General features: G+C 44.2%; 1 protein-coding gene across 1 annotated transcript in view; it reads right to left on the bottom strand.

The window, feature by feature from the left end:
* WNT5B (Wnt family member 5B) overlaps positions 1–16,271 on the bottom strand; it is a 112,694-nt gene that overhangs the window by 23,291 nt on the left and 73,132 nt on the right. Inside the window, exon 2 of the mRNA XM_035127460.2 lies at positions 736–875. Within this exon, the coding sequence (XP_034983351.1) occupies positions 736–875 (140 nt within the window). The remainder of the gene's footprint in view (positions 1–735; positions 876–16,271) is intronic.

The following is a 16,271-nucleotide window of genomic DNA, read 5'->3' as shown; positions in this document are numbered from 1 at the left end:
AACAGAAGACTGCCAGGCGCTGCCCAGAAAGTTAAAAGGTTCCTGCCTCACAACATAGACCCTGTCGCCCTTTCAAGCGAGCTCTCCACAAATGCTAGCAATTTTAAAGTCATTGGAAGTAAAAACTCCTACTAGTTACAACGGAACTAACTTCCAGGCGATGCGCTCGGAACTGGGGGTGTCACTTAGACGGGGCAGGACAACGATGGACGCAAAGGAGAAAACGAAAAAGCCAAAAGAGGGAAGCCTAGCTAGTTAGCTACATCTATTGAGAGGGGAGAATGTGCTTTTTCAGTCCGCTCCCCTTATCAGAAGCACTTTCAAAGGGGCTTTTTTCTAAAAAGAGATTTTTGTTGCAGAAATGACGCGAAGCCAACAACACACACTACTCCCAACGCGCGCACTGGGGTGTCTTCCGAGTGGCGAACTGCAGCGAGATCTTGCAAAAGATGCTGTTAAAACCAGGAACAGGAGGGGCAGTTAAACGACTTCCCCAAAATCCCAAGTCCCCACCACAGCCTCTTAACTAAGGCCAGGAGGAAACTCCACGTGCGTCTTCTGTCTGTCCCCGGGGAGTGAGTGCGGAGGTGCTGGTGGTGTTGGAGAGAGAAGGTGTCCCTTTTCGTGCCTGGATTCTTCCCTCACCATTCCTCGGGGCCCCCTCCAAAAAATACGCAAACACAGGACAAAGGGGAGAAAAAGTAAGTCGGGCATCGCCCATTGGGTCTCACTCACCACCAGGAGCTGGCCTCGACCAGAAGCTGCGTGCAGCCGCAGAGGAGAGTCAGGCTGAGGATCAGCCGCGTCCCTGGCATGGTGCGCTTCCCGCGGCTCCCGCGTCTTTGCCCGGCCAGGCTGAGACACATCAGGGCTCCCTGCAAGACAAGGAAAGGAAGGGAATGAAAAGGAGGGGAGTCAGCCCGAGAGAGGAGGAGGGAGGGGGCGCAGGAGCTCCGGCGAGGTGGGAGGGAAGGAGGGATCTCAGCAGCAGCAGGGAGGCTGGCCGCTCGCTTGCTCTCCGCCGCCCCCTCTCCCCAGCCACCGCGCAGGGCTTCTCTGGAGACCTGCTGGGCTTGTAGACGTACCGGAGATTTTCTCCCAGGGCACCCACCCTTCTGCATCTCCACCCACCCACGGAGATGGGAGAGGTCGGTGGGTGGCACGAACAGTGGCAGTATATTCCGCTCACACACTCACACACACAGACTGCACATGCTCAGAGGCATTCACTCCTTCGCTAGGAGGACTAGACACAAAGCAAGTGAGGGAATTCCGCTGGCGGGATGATTCATAAAGCAGGGCATGCATCAAAGGGTAGGGCGGGGAGGGGAAGTAGCGACAAAAAGGAGAGGTCTGGTACTAGTTAAAAATGAGCAAAGTGTGAAAAGGTGGGGAGGTTAAAGGGGGCCCTTAAAATCAAGGCATACTTTCTGGCTGGTCTTGCAAGTTTTCAAGTTACACAGCATCCCTTTTTGGAAGCAGGTGTTGAAATGTTAGCTGTGCCAGCTTTTGACTTACACATAATTCTTCCTCCTTAACTCTCTATTTAAGGCTAAGGCTAAAATGGTTAAGAGCACGGGGCTGCTCTTCCCTCAGGTGATTAACCCCCCAGAGGTGAGCAGGTTTGAGCTAAGTTCCTTCTAGTGAACAACGCAATGGTTAACACAGTCCCAGAATATGGAGAAATGGATACAAGACAGATCTGGTACCACCTGGCATTCTCAAAATCTTCTATCTTCCTGGAAAGGTCTTAGTCTCCGGCTTACTATTACTAGGCATATAACAGTGGTGAAAGGAGACTCTGGGGTAAGCCCTGGCTCAGTTTAAATCCTACAAGGGCTGCTGACCCGATTACACAAAAGCAACTTATGCAGTTGCTTGGCATAGCAACATACTTAGACAGTGGCACACCTGGCTTGACAATATGCAATCTAGAAATTGTACCTCAGGCTTCTTTTTGCAGTGGTTGCAAGGGATGCTGAGGTGCAGCCTTGCATTTGTGTGCCAAAATGCTTTGAGGCGTCACATCTCTTGGATTGTGTGATGTGATCACTTGGAGCAGGCCTGACCTCCCGCAGAGAAAAAGGGAGGTGGAGGAGAAACAAGAAGAGCAGTACACTAAAATGGGGAGGAGAGCATAGAAACTTCCCCTGCTCCTCTCATGGCTAATCATCAACTCCATCCCAAAAACACACATGGAGAAGGAGGCTGGAAGGATATCATCTTTCCAGACCAGATCGCTAGAAAACTTGCTCACTTCCTTTCAAAGAGATCCCATTGGCAAGGCTTAATTTGGGGGCAAGGGATCATCCCTAAAATATATTTTAACGTCAGCACAATTAATTAGTTCATAATAAAGAGAAGAGAGAGTCTGAACACCTGCAGAGCATTCTTCCCTTGCTACCATGCACAACCAGATTAGCCAAGGGGGGGGGGATGGGTTCTTCAAGTCAATAGGCAAAACTTCCAGGAAAGTATGAGCCAACTCTTGTTTAAAAATTAACAGGAGGGTGGAGGTGGAGAGGAGATGGCTTTCATGCCCCCCCTTTCATTCATACTGGACGGAACATCCTTTTGTCAAGAAGGCTGCATAAGATTGTGTTACTGCTCCTGTTATCTATTACCCTTTGTGTCAAGAGTAACACAATTTCTGCATATACCGGTATTTAAAAACAACAGCACATGCCTTCTGACCATATTGGCAAATCATCCACTTTGAGAGTTGCGTTTGAAAGTTTTGTAAATCATTTCTGCCCTTTCAGGAGTATCTGAAGATTTGTAAAAACAAAACAAAGGGGCTTAGGGCACCTTAAATATTAACAGATATATTGTGTCAGGAGTAACACAAATTCTGCATATAGGTAGGTAGGTAGATAGATAGCTTATATTTAAAAATGGGCATTCTGACCATTGTGGCAAATGACTTGTTTAGAAAACTGTGTTCAAAGGTTTTGTAAATCATCACATCTCTTCAGAAGTTCCTGAAGATTTGTGGCACCTTAAAAATTAACAAATTTATTATTGTGTAAACTTCTGTAGCCTAGAGTTCACTTTAGCATTCATTTGGTGAAGTGGACTCTAGCCCACAAAAGCTTCAGCCACAATAAATATTAGTTTTTAAGATGCCACAATACTTCACTATTTTAGCTATTTTAGCATGACTACTCTTATGGAAGCTGGATGGGGGGTGGGTGGGGAGCAGGTTTCACAGAATCATTTGTCGAAACAAAAAAATTAAAAATTCCTTCCAGTAGCACCTTAGAGACCAACTAAGTTTGTCATAGGTATGAGCTTTCGTGTGCATGCACACTTCTTCAGATACTACTTCGTGCATGCACACGAAAGCTCATACCTATAACAAACTTAGTTGGTCTCTAAGGTGCTACTGGAAGGAATTTTTAAATTTTTTCTTTCGACTACGTCAGACCAACACAGCTACCTACCTGTAACTAGGATCATTTGTGACATTTTAAGTCAGCTCAAACCCAAATTAGGGCAATCTACTAATTTGGCTGCAGCTCATGGAAAGAGCTCAGCTCCACCAGCAGAGACATGAATACGGGGCACTCAATGACCATGTCACTTTCAACACTGGAATTCATACTTGGTTTAGGGAGGGTGCAGGACTGTGTCCATACTGAGCTTTAAATGGGAACTCTTTACACGAGCCTACAGCCCTTTAGAGATGCTGCCATAGCAGGAAATTTACATAGACCTTTAAAGTGCACAAGACCCATTACTTGCCCTGAAATCAGGCATATAAAACCTCTGGACCACCTAATGTTATTGGACTACAATTCTCATCATCCCTGACAGTTGGCCATACTGGGTGAGGCTGATGGGATTTGCAGTCCAAAACATCTGAAGGGTACCAGGTTGGGCAAGGCTGATCTGAAGGGTCACAGGCTCCCCTTCCCTGCCTTTAAGACAACAGATATGCTCACTGATGCACTTTCTGATTGTGGGAGTAGTACATGACTGAATGAGTAGGGAAGAGGGGGCAAACCCTTATTTTCCTACCTCAGATGTGGCTGCAATCCTATGCTTACCTACCATAGAGTAAATCCCATTAAACTCAATGGGACTTAACTTCTGAATGCGCTTTGTGAATATTGAAGGAGGAGGGGCTGCAGCCAAATGCATGCAGGGTCAATCCCAGGTATCTCTAGTTATTAGCAGGGTTTGGGAAATGCACTGTCAGAGAGAGAGAACTGATAAAACCCGGTTAGATCGTCTGATTAGGAATGAGAGGTCTTCACACATTATAAAGAGGCAGCAGATGAAGACAATGATGGAGTATCGTTGCGGGGTGGGGCTTAGCTCAGCCCCAAGGGATGGCTCCAAGCCATTTGGTATTAGCCCATCAGGGGGCGCCCCAGAGACACTTCTGCTCCCTTTCCAGAGAGCACGGTGGCCGCTCGCTAGCAGGTGTGCAGCGCATGGTCCGGCGAAGGCAGATCAAAGGGAGTGAAACCTCCTTCCTTTGTCATGCAGAGCCTTCCGGAAATGACCTGGCCTCTATGGCAGGGGACTAACAGCTCCCCCGCAATTCCTCCCGAAAATAAACTTCCTCTTCAAAAGGACTCCCTGTAATAACCCCGCTCACTCACAGTCCTGCCCCTCCTTCCAACCCCTAGGGCAGGAGGTTTGTGTATGTAAGTGAGGGTGGGGGAAAGCAGCCAAGATGGAGCAAGAGATAGGGCTGGCACCACCAGAGCCTAATGGCTTTATGGAGGGGGAGAGAGTCGGCTCAGGGAACTTCAGGCGAAACTTCAAAGGCTCTCCTCTTGTCCAAACATCAGATCCTCAAACCCACAGGCAAGCCGTGGCCAGAGATTCTGTTGCATCACTTCCTAATACTCCCTTCCAATCTCTAAACTGGTACAGATCCTGTGCTTCATTTCTACAATGAGAGGTTTTAGGGCTCAAGTTCGCCTGAGAATCCGGTAGCTGCCCCATCTTACACGCATGGGCACAAATTGTGATTCTTGGGTGGCCTTGCACTTTGCACATGCTCAAAGGCACCCTCATCTTCACAGCTTAATCTGCAGCACAGAAAATGGATGCTGCTGCTGAGTCTTATTGTTGGCTCATAGTTATGAATGTTGTTTAGTCGTTTAGTCGTGTCCGACTCTTCGTGACCCCATGGACCATAGCACGCCAGGCACTCCTGTCTTGCACTGCCTCCCGCAGTTTGGTCAAACTCATGTTCGTAGCTTCGAGAACACTGTCCAACCATCTTGTCCTCTGACGTCCCCTTCTCCTAGTGCCCTCCATCTTTCCCAACATCAGGGTCTTTTCCAAGGATTCTTCTCTTCTTATGAATGATGGCTGTGCAATCAAGTGATGACTTACTTTGGGAATGAGCCATCAAATGAAACACTAGCTTGAAAAGGACTATTTGCTGAAACTGATGTTTTACAGGTGAGCCATAGTATTTTTATTATTGTTGTTGTTTTTGATCTTGCTTTGGGAATGAGTTTATAGATCAAACATCTACCGGTATATGGATTTCAGGGTTCTAGTAAAAAAGCAAAGCAGACCCGGAAGGCCTGAACCTCCCCAAGCCTCATACACAAATTCCAGGGGAAACACAGGCATAGAAAAATTTCCCAAAACCTGACACAAGTAAACCTCATTTCAAATTAAACCCCCAAAGGCAACTCTTGTTTAAACTGTGAAAACGCTGTGCTGCAAAGACATTGCTGAAGGATATATGACATCTGTCTCGGCTACAACTACCTTGAAGTATAGGTAGATCCAATTCTACAGTGCTTGAATAGAGGTCACCTTCAAATAAAGGACTGTCTTCTGTAAAGTAGGACACATGGTCACCCTAGTCCTTAATTTCTGAAAAGATAGGTGAATGGGCTGAAGATGATGCCTACAAATCATACAAATCACATTGTCTGACCAAGGGCAAATAAGGGACACAGCTCTGCAGTATTAGTAGCAATCACAGGAGATGAATTTTATTTATTTCACTTATATCCCACCTTTCTTCCAAGGAGCTCGAGGTAGTGGGCATGGTCCTCCCCTCCTCCTTTAATCCTCACAACAGCCCTGTTGAGGTAGGTTAAGCTGAGAGGCAGCGACTGGCCAAGGTCACCCAATGCACTTCAGTTTGCTGAGGATTCTACCCACTACACCACACTGCCCTTAATTTTAATCAGGACCACAGTGCTTAAGGATTTTTTGCAACCTTTTCACTGTGTCCTTTTCTTCTTTAAAGCTCGTGAAGCTGCTATTTTCCCTGCAGGGCAACACACACACATATCATATTGAGACCTGTATATTTTGCTCCATGGAGCAAGTAATAGCTGTGGGAAGGGGATTCCAATTGGGAAACAACACTAAGTGGAAAGGGTTAATTTCCCCTTTCCCCAGCACAGCTGTGCAGATCTAAATTGCATGCAGACACACTGGCACATATACACATGTGAGGCTGCTATTTAGTTTTTAAGTGTAGTTTGACCCTTGGTGTTTAGGAGCAGTGTTTTGGTTCCCAGGAATGAGATCAGTGGTTCCTCCTGTTCATCTTAAATAGCATCCCTGCTCCATCTTGCTGATTATAGGCTGGGTCATCATCACACATACATATATATGGTCTATACACACCAGATCCCTCCAGAAAGATGTCACAGATGTAGATCAGCCCTGGGGCCAAAGTTCTGTTGCAATAATTTGGGTCCCAAAAGGTTCCCTTCTTTCTCCCCCGCCCGGCTTTCCTTTCCAGGATTCTTGGTCTGCAACCAATCGGTTTACGATCCAAGGTATGCAAGCAACTACGTTTCATAGATATCCTCGTAAACACCAGCAGTGATCATCAATCACCAAAGCTCAAGAGTTCAGGGGCCGCTGAAGCATTTTTATTTTCAGATTCCTATAAGCTGCTACAGCAAAGCTGTTGTGTTTGTTTGCACCAAAGCTGTGCTTGCTGCACTGCCTCATATGTAATGTACCTGCTGTTCCTGATGGCCTGTTACACCTGGCAGGCAGATGTGAGACCTGCCAGCCCTAGAATGAGCCTTGGGACAAAAAATACCTTGTATGGTTGGCTCTCCAAAGGAAAGGAAAGCACACTATCTAGGCACAGCAGGATCTGTATCTGACAAAAACAGGGCTACATTATGCCCATCTTATATATTGTACCTCTTCCAGCTCACCAACCTTGTTTGTTACATATGTGTGCTGGAGGAGGGGAACGGTGTATTTCTGTTAAGATTTCTTCTTTTCTTAAAAAAGAAGTGATGGGTAGAATGGAAAATTCTGCCTGCCTGTCTAGAGAGGAAGGAAGTTGCGTGCAGATGGATGGTTTTTCCATAATAAATGCCGATTCGGCACAGAGATGGCGTAACGTCACTGAAAAGCATTGCCAGCCGGTCCCAGGTATAGGCATCTGCATGCATGTATACATTCAGAGGCATATTCGGTTAGAATCTTGTTTCTGGATGCTGGACACAAGGGAGCCTTCTTGGACCACAAGAAAGAGTTTGGGAGATCTGCAAAACTGTAAACATCTTGTTCAGGAGCAGGGACCCTTCAACACTGAGGACTTTGAGCCTAAATGATGTACATTGAGCTCCAGTTCATGGTTTGAATGATAAGGTTTTGAAAGGGGAAACTGTGTTGGTAAAATATGAGGTGCTGAGCACAAGAAGTTCCTTACGAAACAGTTAAGGAGCCCTTGATATGGGGCCACAATCCTTCCAGAAATCCTATGCACATTTTCTTTTGTGCCTGCCTCAATGGAGTCAGGAAGACTTATAGCTGAATAAATATGTAAATACTGTAGTCAGGTTACAGTTCTGTCAATAGTAAGCGACATTATTTAGCTGTTCTTTCCCTGCAGGTGATGACTTAACCTTGCCTTGCTTCACCTGGCAAATCTTGATGGCACCTATACAAGGGTTCCAGTCTAAATAAAGGCTTTGGTTCTACACTTAGAACAACCTCTTGGAGGTCATCAGGTCACCCAGAACCCCTGTCCCAGCCTTGAGCCTGCCACGTGCCATAAATAAAGAAGCCTCCATTCATCCTCTCATAACCTTAAAGCAGGCTTCCTCAACCTCCAGCCCTCCAGATGTTTTTGGCCTACAACTCCCATGATCCCTAGCTAGCAGGACCAGTGGTCAGGGATGATGGGAATTGTAGTCTCAAAACGTATGGAGGGCCGAGGTTGAGGAAGCCTGCCTTAAAGAGACATATCAATAAATTAATGTTCAGAAGTAGAACATGCTGCCTTCAGATGTTGTGGACTACAACTTCCATCACACCCAGCCAGCATGGCCAATGGCCAAGGTATATGGGAGTTGTAGACCCTGGAGACATTGACTACCCCTGTCTTAGAATGCCCTCTCTTGTGTAGGTTTCCTCAGAAGAAAGTCTTGTGTCCAACCAATGGTGCTTATTTCCAAAGTAGCCTTACAGCCTGAACCTTTGGATCTTTACTTGCATCATTAACTGGAGTTTGCTTCAGGACAAGCATGCATAGGATTGAATCTCTCCAAAGACTCCAGTATAACTAACCTCTTTGGAATGAACTGGATGTCATGTTAGTCACATTTTGTTTAATTTTGTGACTCACGAGTATTCTTTTAACTTTCAATACGCACAGAGGACCCCAATCAGGATTGGGTTCATGGCATGAAGGGATGGTTTTAATTCGTCCCTTTGCCATTTTCACCACTGACAGTCACATATACATATACATATGCAAATGTACACACACCAAAGTTGCTATTTGCCTTGAGGCTGCTGTTTGAATTTTTGAATCATGCTACAAGTGTTTCTTCACTAGTTCCCTTCATCCAAAGTCTGATTGCATTCCCTCTATCTTCTTTGCCCAAGGGAGACAGATGATGTGCCCTGCCCATCTTTGACATCAGTGAAGAATTCAGGGACTGAAACCAATGACAACATGGAGGGAGCTATAAACCACAGGATGGTGGTACAACAGAGTGCAATCAGGAATTCCTCTCAAGGTGCACCAATTCTCTTGTGGTTATTTCTGGCTGAGAACCTAAGACTGAAGTACAGTATTTGATTAAGCCTCTTAACGTAGTATTTATGTGACGGAACCTTTGAGAGTTAATAATAATTTTAAAAAGAGACCACAGAGCAGAGCCATAGAAATTGAAGAGTGCAGATGTCTCAGTCCAGTCTGAAATATTTTAATGATTTGTCTTTAAACACTACCACCACTGGACTCACTTAAACCCCTGTTTTTTTTCAGAGGAGGAACTGGAGGCTGAAGTGAGTGACATCACCACCAATCACTGCCAACATATAGGGCACCCAAACATTCTTTCATCTGGGAAGATGTAAAAAAGGCTATGGGTTGGATCCAGACTTAGGCTGTGTTCATTGTTTGTAGCACAAGAATGTGGTATTTTTCAATCTAAAATCATTCACACTCACCCTCAACATGCTGGTTTCAATCTAGATTGATTCTAGATCCTGCACTCCACAAAGGGGTGTGTGGTTACTAGATAAAGGTTTGAAAACCCTCCACTTGATTAGGTTTCCCATGCTATTTTGTCCCAGCCCCCATCCTAGTTAAGAAGGAAATGGGTACAGGTCTAGCCTTTGGAAAGATGTGGATACCACCTCCCTCCCTACCCCCCATTGCTGGGACTATCTGCATCTGTTTTTATCTGTTTTCAAGTAGACATATTCCAGGTAATGTAGAATCAATGTGCAATGAGATTTTATTTTCCACATAAAACATATTTTTCAAGAAGGACTCTTCAGAGGCAAAAAAAAAGCACTACAGTAGATCTAGATTGTGTGTGGACTACAGGGGGGAAACCCTAGTACTCAGTCGTCATTGTTTTGAGAATAAAATGTATTGTGTACACAGCCCTTGTCATGCACCCAGTGAAATCAATGGCACTTTAGTCATCTCATTTATTTCAGTGGGTCTACTGTAAACATAACCCTAAATCACAACACTCATGCACATATGCAAATGCAAACACAAACCCAAGCAGCTATTTGCCCTGAAGATACTATTTTATTTTATTCTATTTTCACAACAAGCCTTTCATTACCAGTTCCCTTCATCCAAAGTCTGATTGTGTTCCCTCTTATCTTCTCCCTCCAAAGGAGACAGATTATGTGCCCTGCCCTTCTGTGACATCAGTGAAGAATTCAGCACTGATACCAAGGATAACATGGATGGAGCAATAAACTGAAAAGTGCTGGCAGGACAGGTTGTGAACAAGAGTTCCTCGCATGCTGCACCTAGCAGAAACCTCTCCTCTTAAACTTTTCTTCCATGAGTGGAAGGTTTCTGCTGAGTCTACACATTGGCTCATTCTGGGGACTCCTCTTTGCTTCCTGCTGCACTGAAATAGCCACTATATGAAAGTGGTGTCTCCTGCTCCATCCATCTTTCTTGTCTGAACTGGAGAGTGGCCAGAAGAAATGTAAAGGATTTTTTAGAAGCTGGGGTTGCTATCTGAAGCAATGGAGCAACATTTCAGGTCTGGGGTGGAAACAGACTGTTGTCTGGTTCATCAGACTCTTGAGTGTTATTCTCCAGCTGAAGGAAATGTGCCTTACATCAGGTGTGGGGAACCATTTTTAGCTCAAGGCAGGACCACATTTGCTCATGAGAAACCTGGGGAACGCATGGCAGTGATGGGTGGGATCAGAAACAAAAATGTTCAGAGCAATGGATGTGATTCTCTTACCTTTGTAGTGTGTGCCATGTTCCAACCATGCAAAAGCTAGAGGATTCCATACTCCTCTCTATTTTCCATCCAGGCCAGCAAGAGCCATTATCACAGTTCAAGAACACATTCCAACCAAGCAAAATCACTCAGGAGGCACAGAGTAGGGCCAGTAAGAAGTATATGGTCTGGACTCTGGAGAGAGTCTAAAGGACCAGATAAGGAGGCATGGAAGACTGCATTTGCCCCTGGGCATGAGATTCCCTACCCTATTTCACAGCCATGTAAAGAAAAGCTATACACCTGTTTCCTGAGATAAAGATGAATACTTTTTTTGCCTTGGATGAGTGGCTTAATGTAAATGCTTTATATGTTTTCATTATATTGCAAATCACTTCCAGATGCCTCATGGGCAGCAATTCAAAAATTAAATAATAATAATAATAATAATAATAATAATAATAATAATAATAATAGTAGTAGTAATAGTAAAACATCCAGCTATTCAAAATATGTTAACACAGAACAACAGACAGTACCTCCTGGCATTGTGGTACTGTAACTTTTAACAAATTAAAAAGACTGAAGTCTTGGACAGAAAATGTTGATGCAACGTTTCTTATTCAATATTGAATATTTTATTATCATTTAATATGGAAAAAAGCTACTAATGTTTAAAGGCAAGGCACAGAGAGGTATTGCTGCTCTAATCCAAGATGACAAAGGATGTGTACCACTGATATACACAACAGTTGAGTGGTTTTCACATGGTAGCACAAAGAGAAAAAGGTCTCAGCCCACTAGAAGCTTACAATTTAACATTTGGCAGTAGGGAGAGACAGCTGGAAGAGGTGAGGGCAGAAATGGAAACAGAATTAACAGCAAATGCTCTTGCAAGTACTTGGTCTCCACAGAAGTTGGGCTGAAGGATATGAGGTTAAGCAAGGGCTTCACGGATCAGCAAAAATAATAATAGCCTTGTGTTTCACTAGAAACATCTGATTGCCTAATAACTTTTTTTCAAAATCACTTTTTTGGCACTGGATATTACAAGACAATTGCAGGAAGACATGCCAGCGCAAGTGTTTAGGATTGGATGCCAGAAGCTTAGGAACATAGGAATGACCACAGCGAGTCAGAGCAGTTGTGCCTCCATTCCATTCCAAACTCTCATTTATTTTGGAAGCCAGCAGCAAAGGACTCAGAGAATACAAGAGGTTCATCAGTATGATCCCAGAACCAGGGTTTTGTTTGTTACAGACAGCTGTAACCCAATTAAAATCTGGAAGTGATCCTTCTCCAAGATAAGTTCTTTTACTGATTGCATTTATGACCTTAGATAAAGGATTTGCTGCAGGTAAGGTTTTATTAGGCAACTAATAAAACGAATAGAACCATAAAGGGGGGTGGGGTGGGAAACACCCCAAAAGATGTAATCTAGAGAACACTTGAGTGGTGGTATTCCAACACCTGCTATTTTTCCTCCTTATTGTCATCTGTTTTTAAACTTGTCTCCCACAATGTCCATGATTGTAATTTTAATTCAAGTAAAAGGACAAATCACGAAACCATTAAATTGAGAATGCTTTAAAACTTGTACCAAGAATCATGCAGTCCATATCCCACCCAGACTACAGAACTTTTAACTTTCAAAAATCAAGTAATAATATGAGAAATATATTCTACTACCTCCATATCTGGGTATGATTTTAGTAACCCGTTTACTACTTGGATTTATGGACTACTTAAAATGTGGCTGCATTTTAAATTTTAATACTGTATTTTAATCTGTATTTTAATTAATTGTTTTTATGTTTTATTGTAATTTTATTGGTGTGAGCCGCCCTGAGCCCAGTTTTGACTGGGGAGGGCGGGGTATAAATAAATTATTATTATTATTATTATTATTATTATTATTATTACTCTAGGAAGCTATGGTGAAGTACAGTGGAACCTCGGTTTATGAACACCTCGGTTTACGAATTTTCGGTTTACGAACGCCGCGGACCCATCTGGAACAGATTAATTCACTTTCCATTACTTTCAATTGGAAAGTTTGCTTCAGTTTATGAATGCTTCAGTTTATGAACAGACTTCCGGAAGCAATTGTGTTCATAAACCGAGGTACCACTGTACTATAATTTTCCTGCCAGCTTCTCTTGTTTTGCTCTTTACTACATGAACAGTCTACTATCTTTGGGAGATGGTAGCTGTTATTTCCTCCCCTGCGGGTCAAAAGAGTAGTTTCCTCTACCGAGGAAGATTAAATTTCAGAAACAGCATGGGGGGGGGAGGCTACCCCACCACCCATTCTGTGGCCCAAATTTGATAATATTTGTAAACTGCTTTGAGGTTTTCTTACAATCGAACAATATATCAATTTAGTGAAATCAATAAATAAAATTATTATGGGCTCATTTCCTATTAATGTGTTTTAAACCATGGGGAGAACTGGATCCCAGTTGCTCCCTAATATTATGCATGTTTCCAGAGTTCAACAGAGCTTACTTAGGCTATATGCACACTGTACATTAAATGGATATGGATTCCCCGCAAAGAATCCTGGGAACTGTGGTTTGCCCCTCGGAGCTATAATTCCCAGCACTCTTCACTATCTAGTTGCCAGGATTCTTTGAGACAAATCATGTATGCTTGTTCTGCAGTGCCTTCCTCCCTTGTGAACAAGGATTGCAACCTGAAGCATGCAGCAGCTGCTCTCCTGAAAGGCTCTGAGGCCCAGGGGCGTCTGAAGGGGGGGCAGGGGGCGGTTTATCTTCATAGCTGCCAAGTTATCCCTTTTTTACAGGGATTTTCCCTTATGCTGAATAGGCTTCCTCGCGAGAAAAGGGAAAACTTGGCAGCTATGTATCTTGGGTGCCACCCGGAGGGGTGACAAGATGGCTGCTGCCTCCCTCCCCCCCCCACTGTAGAGTGGCTGAGGGTATGTGTGTGGCATCCATACGGGCTGCTGATCAAGCACCGTCTGTACAGGCTGCTGCTCAAACGCCATCCGTACAGGCGCAGCGCATGTGCAGTCCGTGCGGGCACCGCATGGGTGCCGCAGGGTGGTTCACCCCGCCCCTCGGTGCCCCGTCTCGGGTGCCAGAGAGGCTTCCTCCAACTTCCGGTTGACCGTGCCATCTTTCCAGTCAGAGGTCCGTTCAGCGGAGCGGACCTTGGCGCTTCAGAGTGGGGGGGGAACCGCTCCAGCGCAGTGGACCCCCCTGAAAAGCCCCAAATCAAGCATTTTGGGGACTGAATGTCCTGCGGACGCCATTTGCGGGCTCCGCCCTCCCTGGTTCAGCTCTGTTTTGAGCCCCCGAGAGTGAGGAGGTAGAGCTGTGGTGCAAGGACAAAGACCGTTAACTCTGACAGTGCGATGCTAGGAGACTGGGAGACAGCAGTGGCCAATTCTTCCAAAGGAAAAAAAAATTCTGCAAAAGGAACAGACCGTGAGTAATATGACCCATTGGATTTAAATTTGGAAAATTTGGTCATGGGAGAGAGATCCAAAAAACGGGAATCGATCTCTACCCACTGAGAAACTGGGAGGCAGTAACGTGCCCCAAAGCCAGAAAGAAATTTGGAGTTGTTTAAATCTCCAAGGAATGAACCTATATTCCCCCCCTTAAGGCAGCGTGAAGGGGGGAAGAGTCCTCTTTTTTAACAAAAATCCCTGCAAAAGTTAGTAACTGGGAAGGGGGAAAGCCTTTCCTAACCCTGGAATCGGCACCCCAGGAGAATCAGCGAGACTTTATTGAGACGTCATAAAGGAATGGGATGTGTTTATTGCTAAGAGGATGTGAACTGTTGCAATGAAGAGAATGGATACGTTTGACAGCTGTCATTAAAAACTGCAACTGTTCTTTGACTGAATGGTTAAAAGAACGTATGTATGTGAAAAACAGGTTTAGAAATATGAGAAATTGAGAAATATGTTTAAAATAGCGAAATAGTAATTGTATGTGTAGCTAGATGGTTGGGCGGCTCGCTGCCTCTGTTCCTCCTCTCCATTCTGGAGCTTCTTGGTGGTGGTGGTGGTGGTGGTGCTCTGGGGGGGGGGGAGGTGCGGAGAAGTCTAATTATAAAATAGACCACCTCCGACTGTCCATCCACTCTGGGAACTTCTCGTGGCAGGAGGAGGCCTAGGGACGGGAGGATAGGAGAAGGTGGACAATAAGTTAAAAATAAAAAAGAGAAGAATGTTTTACAAATATGAATGGCTTAAAATAATAATTGGTTTAGATGATAATGGATGAAATTTGGATATATGAAAACTGCTAAGGATGAAAACAATTTTAAAAATGAAAATCAGAAGGGTGGGATTTGAGGAAGTCTCAAGACAATGTTAAGCAAAATATGAGGTTGAAAAATATTGATATGTTTGTTTGTATTTTGTTTAAAGGTTTTTCATGCTATTTTTAAAATTCTGTGTATTGTTTATGATTCTTGTTTTGTGATGTATTTGTTCTGTACTTTTTTTTGCATGACATCTTATTATAAAATGAATAAAAAATTTGGGGAGAAAAAAACAGAAGGAAAAAAACCCAGAGAGGCTTCCTCCACCACTGCTGAGGCCCCAACCTTTCCACCAGGCAGTACCACTTTCATACTGCCTTTTCCAGTGATCTAAGCACTGCCTTGTTCTATTGCTTTCTTGGGCTTTCTGTAGCCTAGCACTGTTGCAGGGATCTCTGTCATTAAGGTCAGAGGCTGTGCAGCAGGAAATGCCAAGATATACCTGATGGTCTTCAGCAGCTTTCTGACAGCCGTCTCTGGGGTGCACAGCCAGAAAGCAGAAAGCAAAGGCAACAGAGTGAAAAGCAGGATGGCTAAGATCAATTGAAGAGGAGGAGGAGGAGAAAAAGAAAGCAAAAACAATTAAAAAAAACACTGGCAATGTTACCTGGCTCAGACATGTCGGGGCCAGAGAAGATGGACTGTAATAAACCCGTCATAAAAATACTTAACACTTATATAATGCCTTCCATACGCTGACTTAAAAGTGTTTTATGAACAGTGGGCAAATATTATCTGTGTTTTCTTTTACTCACAAAGCATGTAAAAGACAGGGGAGCTAAGTGAGGTGGACAAGGTCAAAAGGCCTGAAAGTGACAAAACTCAGCATGAGCTATTTAAAAACATTTGAGAGGCTGCCATGTACAATGGGAGAGAGAACAACTTTGTACTAAAAAAGGAAGGGCCGTGTGCCGTGGATTGAAGCTACATGATGAGTATCCAAAGTAAAGGGAAACTCATAAATTTCATGATGATGAAATTAAACCAGGGGAAATGTGTAACCTTGTTCATATGTAGATTTTCCTTTGCAAGCCAAATAGCACCTGAAATCACAGGACAAACTTACGGTAAGTATGGATGGGCCCATAGTGAGCTGAAGAACACAAAAGCTCATGCCACAATAAACCAGTTAAAACTTCAAAAAGCCACAAGACACCTAAGCTGGCATTGTTGCAAAGGACTAGCATGACTACTCTTTCAGGATTTGGCTTCATAGAGATTCTATGCCTTCAACAGCTGCATGACATGTAGAAATTGAACAGCTGCATATTTATTATATTTGACTGGCATCCTTCT

This window comes from Zootoca vivipara, chromosome 10, assembly GCF_963506605.1.
Source record: "Zootoca vivipara chromosome 10, rZooViv1.1, whole genome shotgun sequence".
Lineage (NCBI taxonomy): Eukaryota > Metazoa > Chordata > Lepidosauria > Squamata > Lacertidae > Zootoca > Zootoca vivipara.
This window is presented reverse-complemented; position numbering and strand designations above follow the sequence as displayed.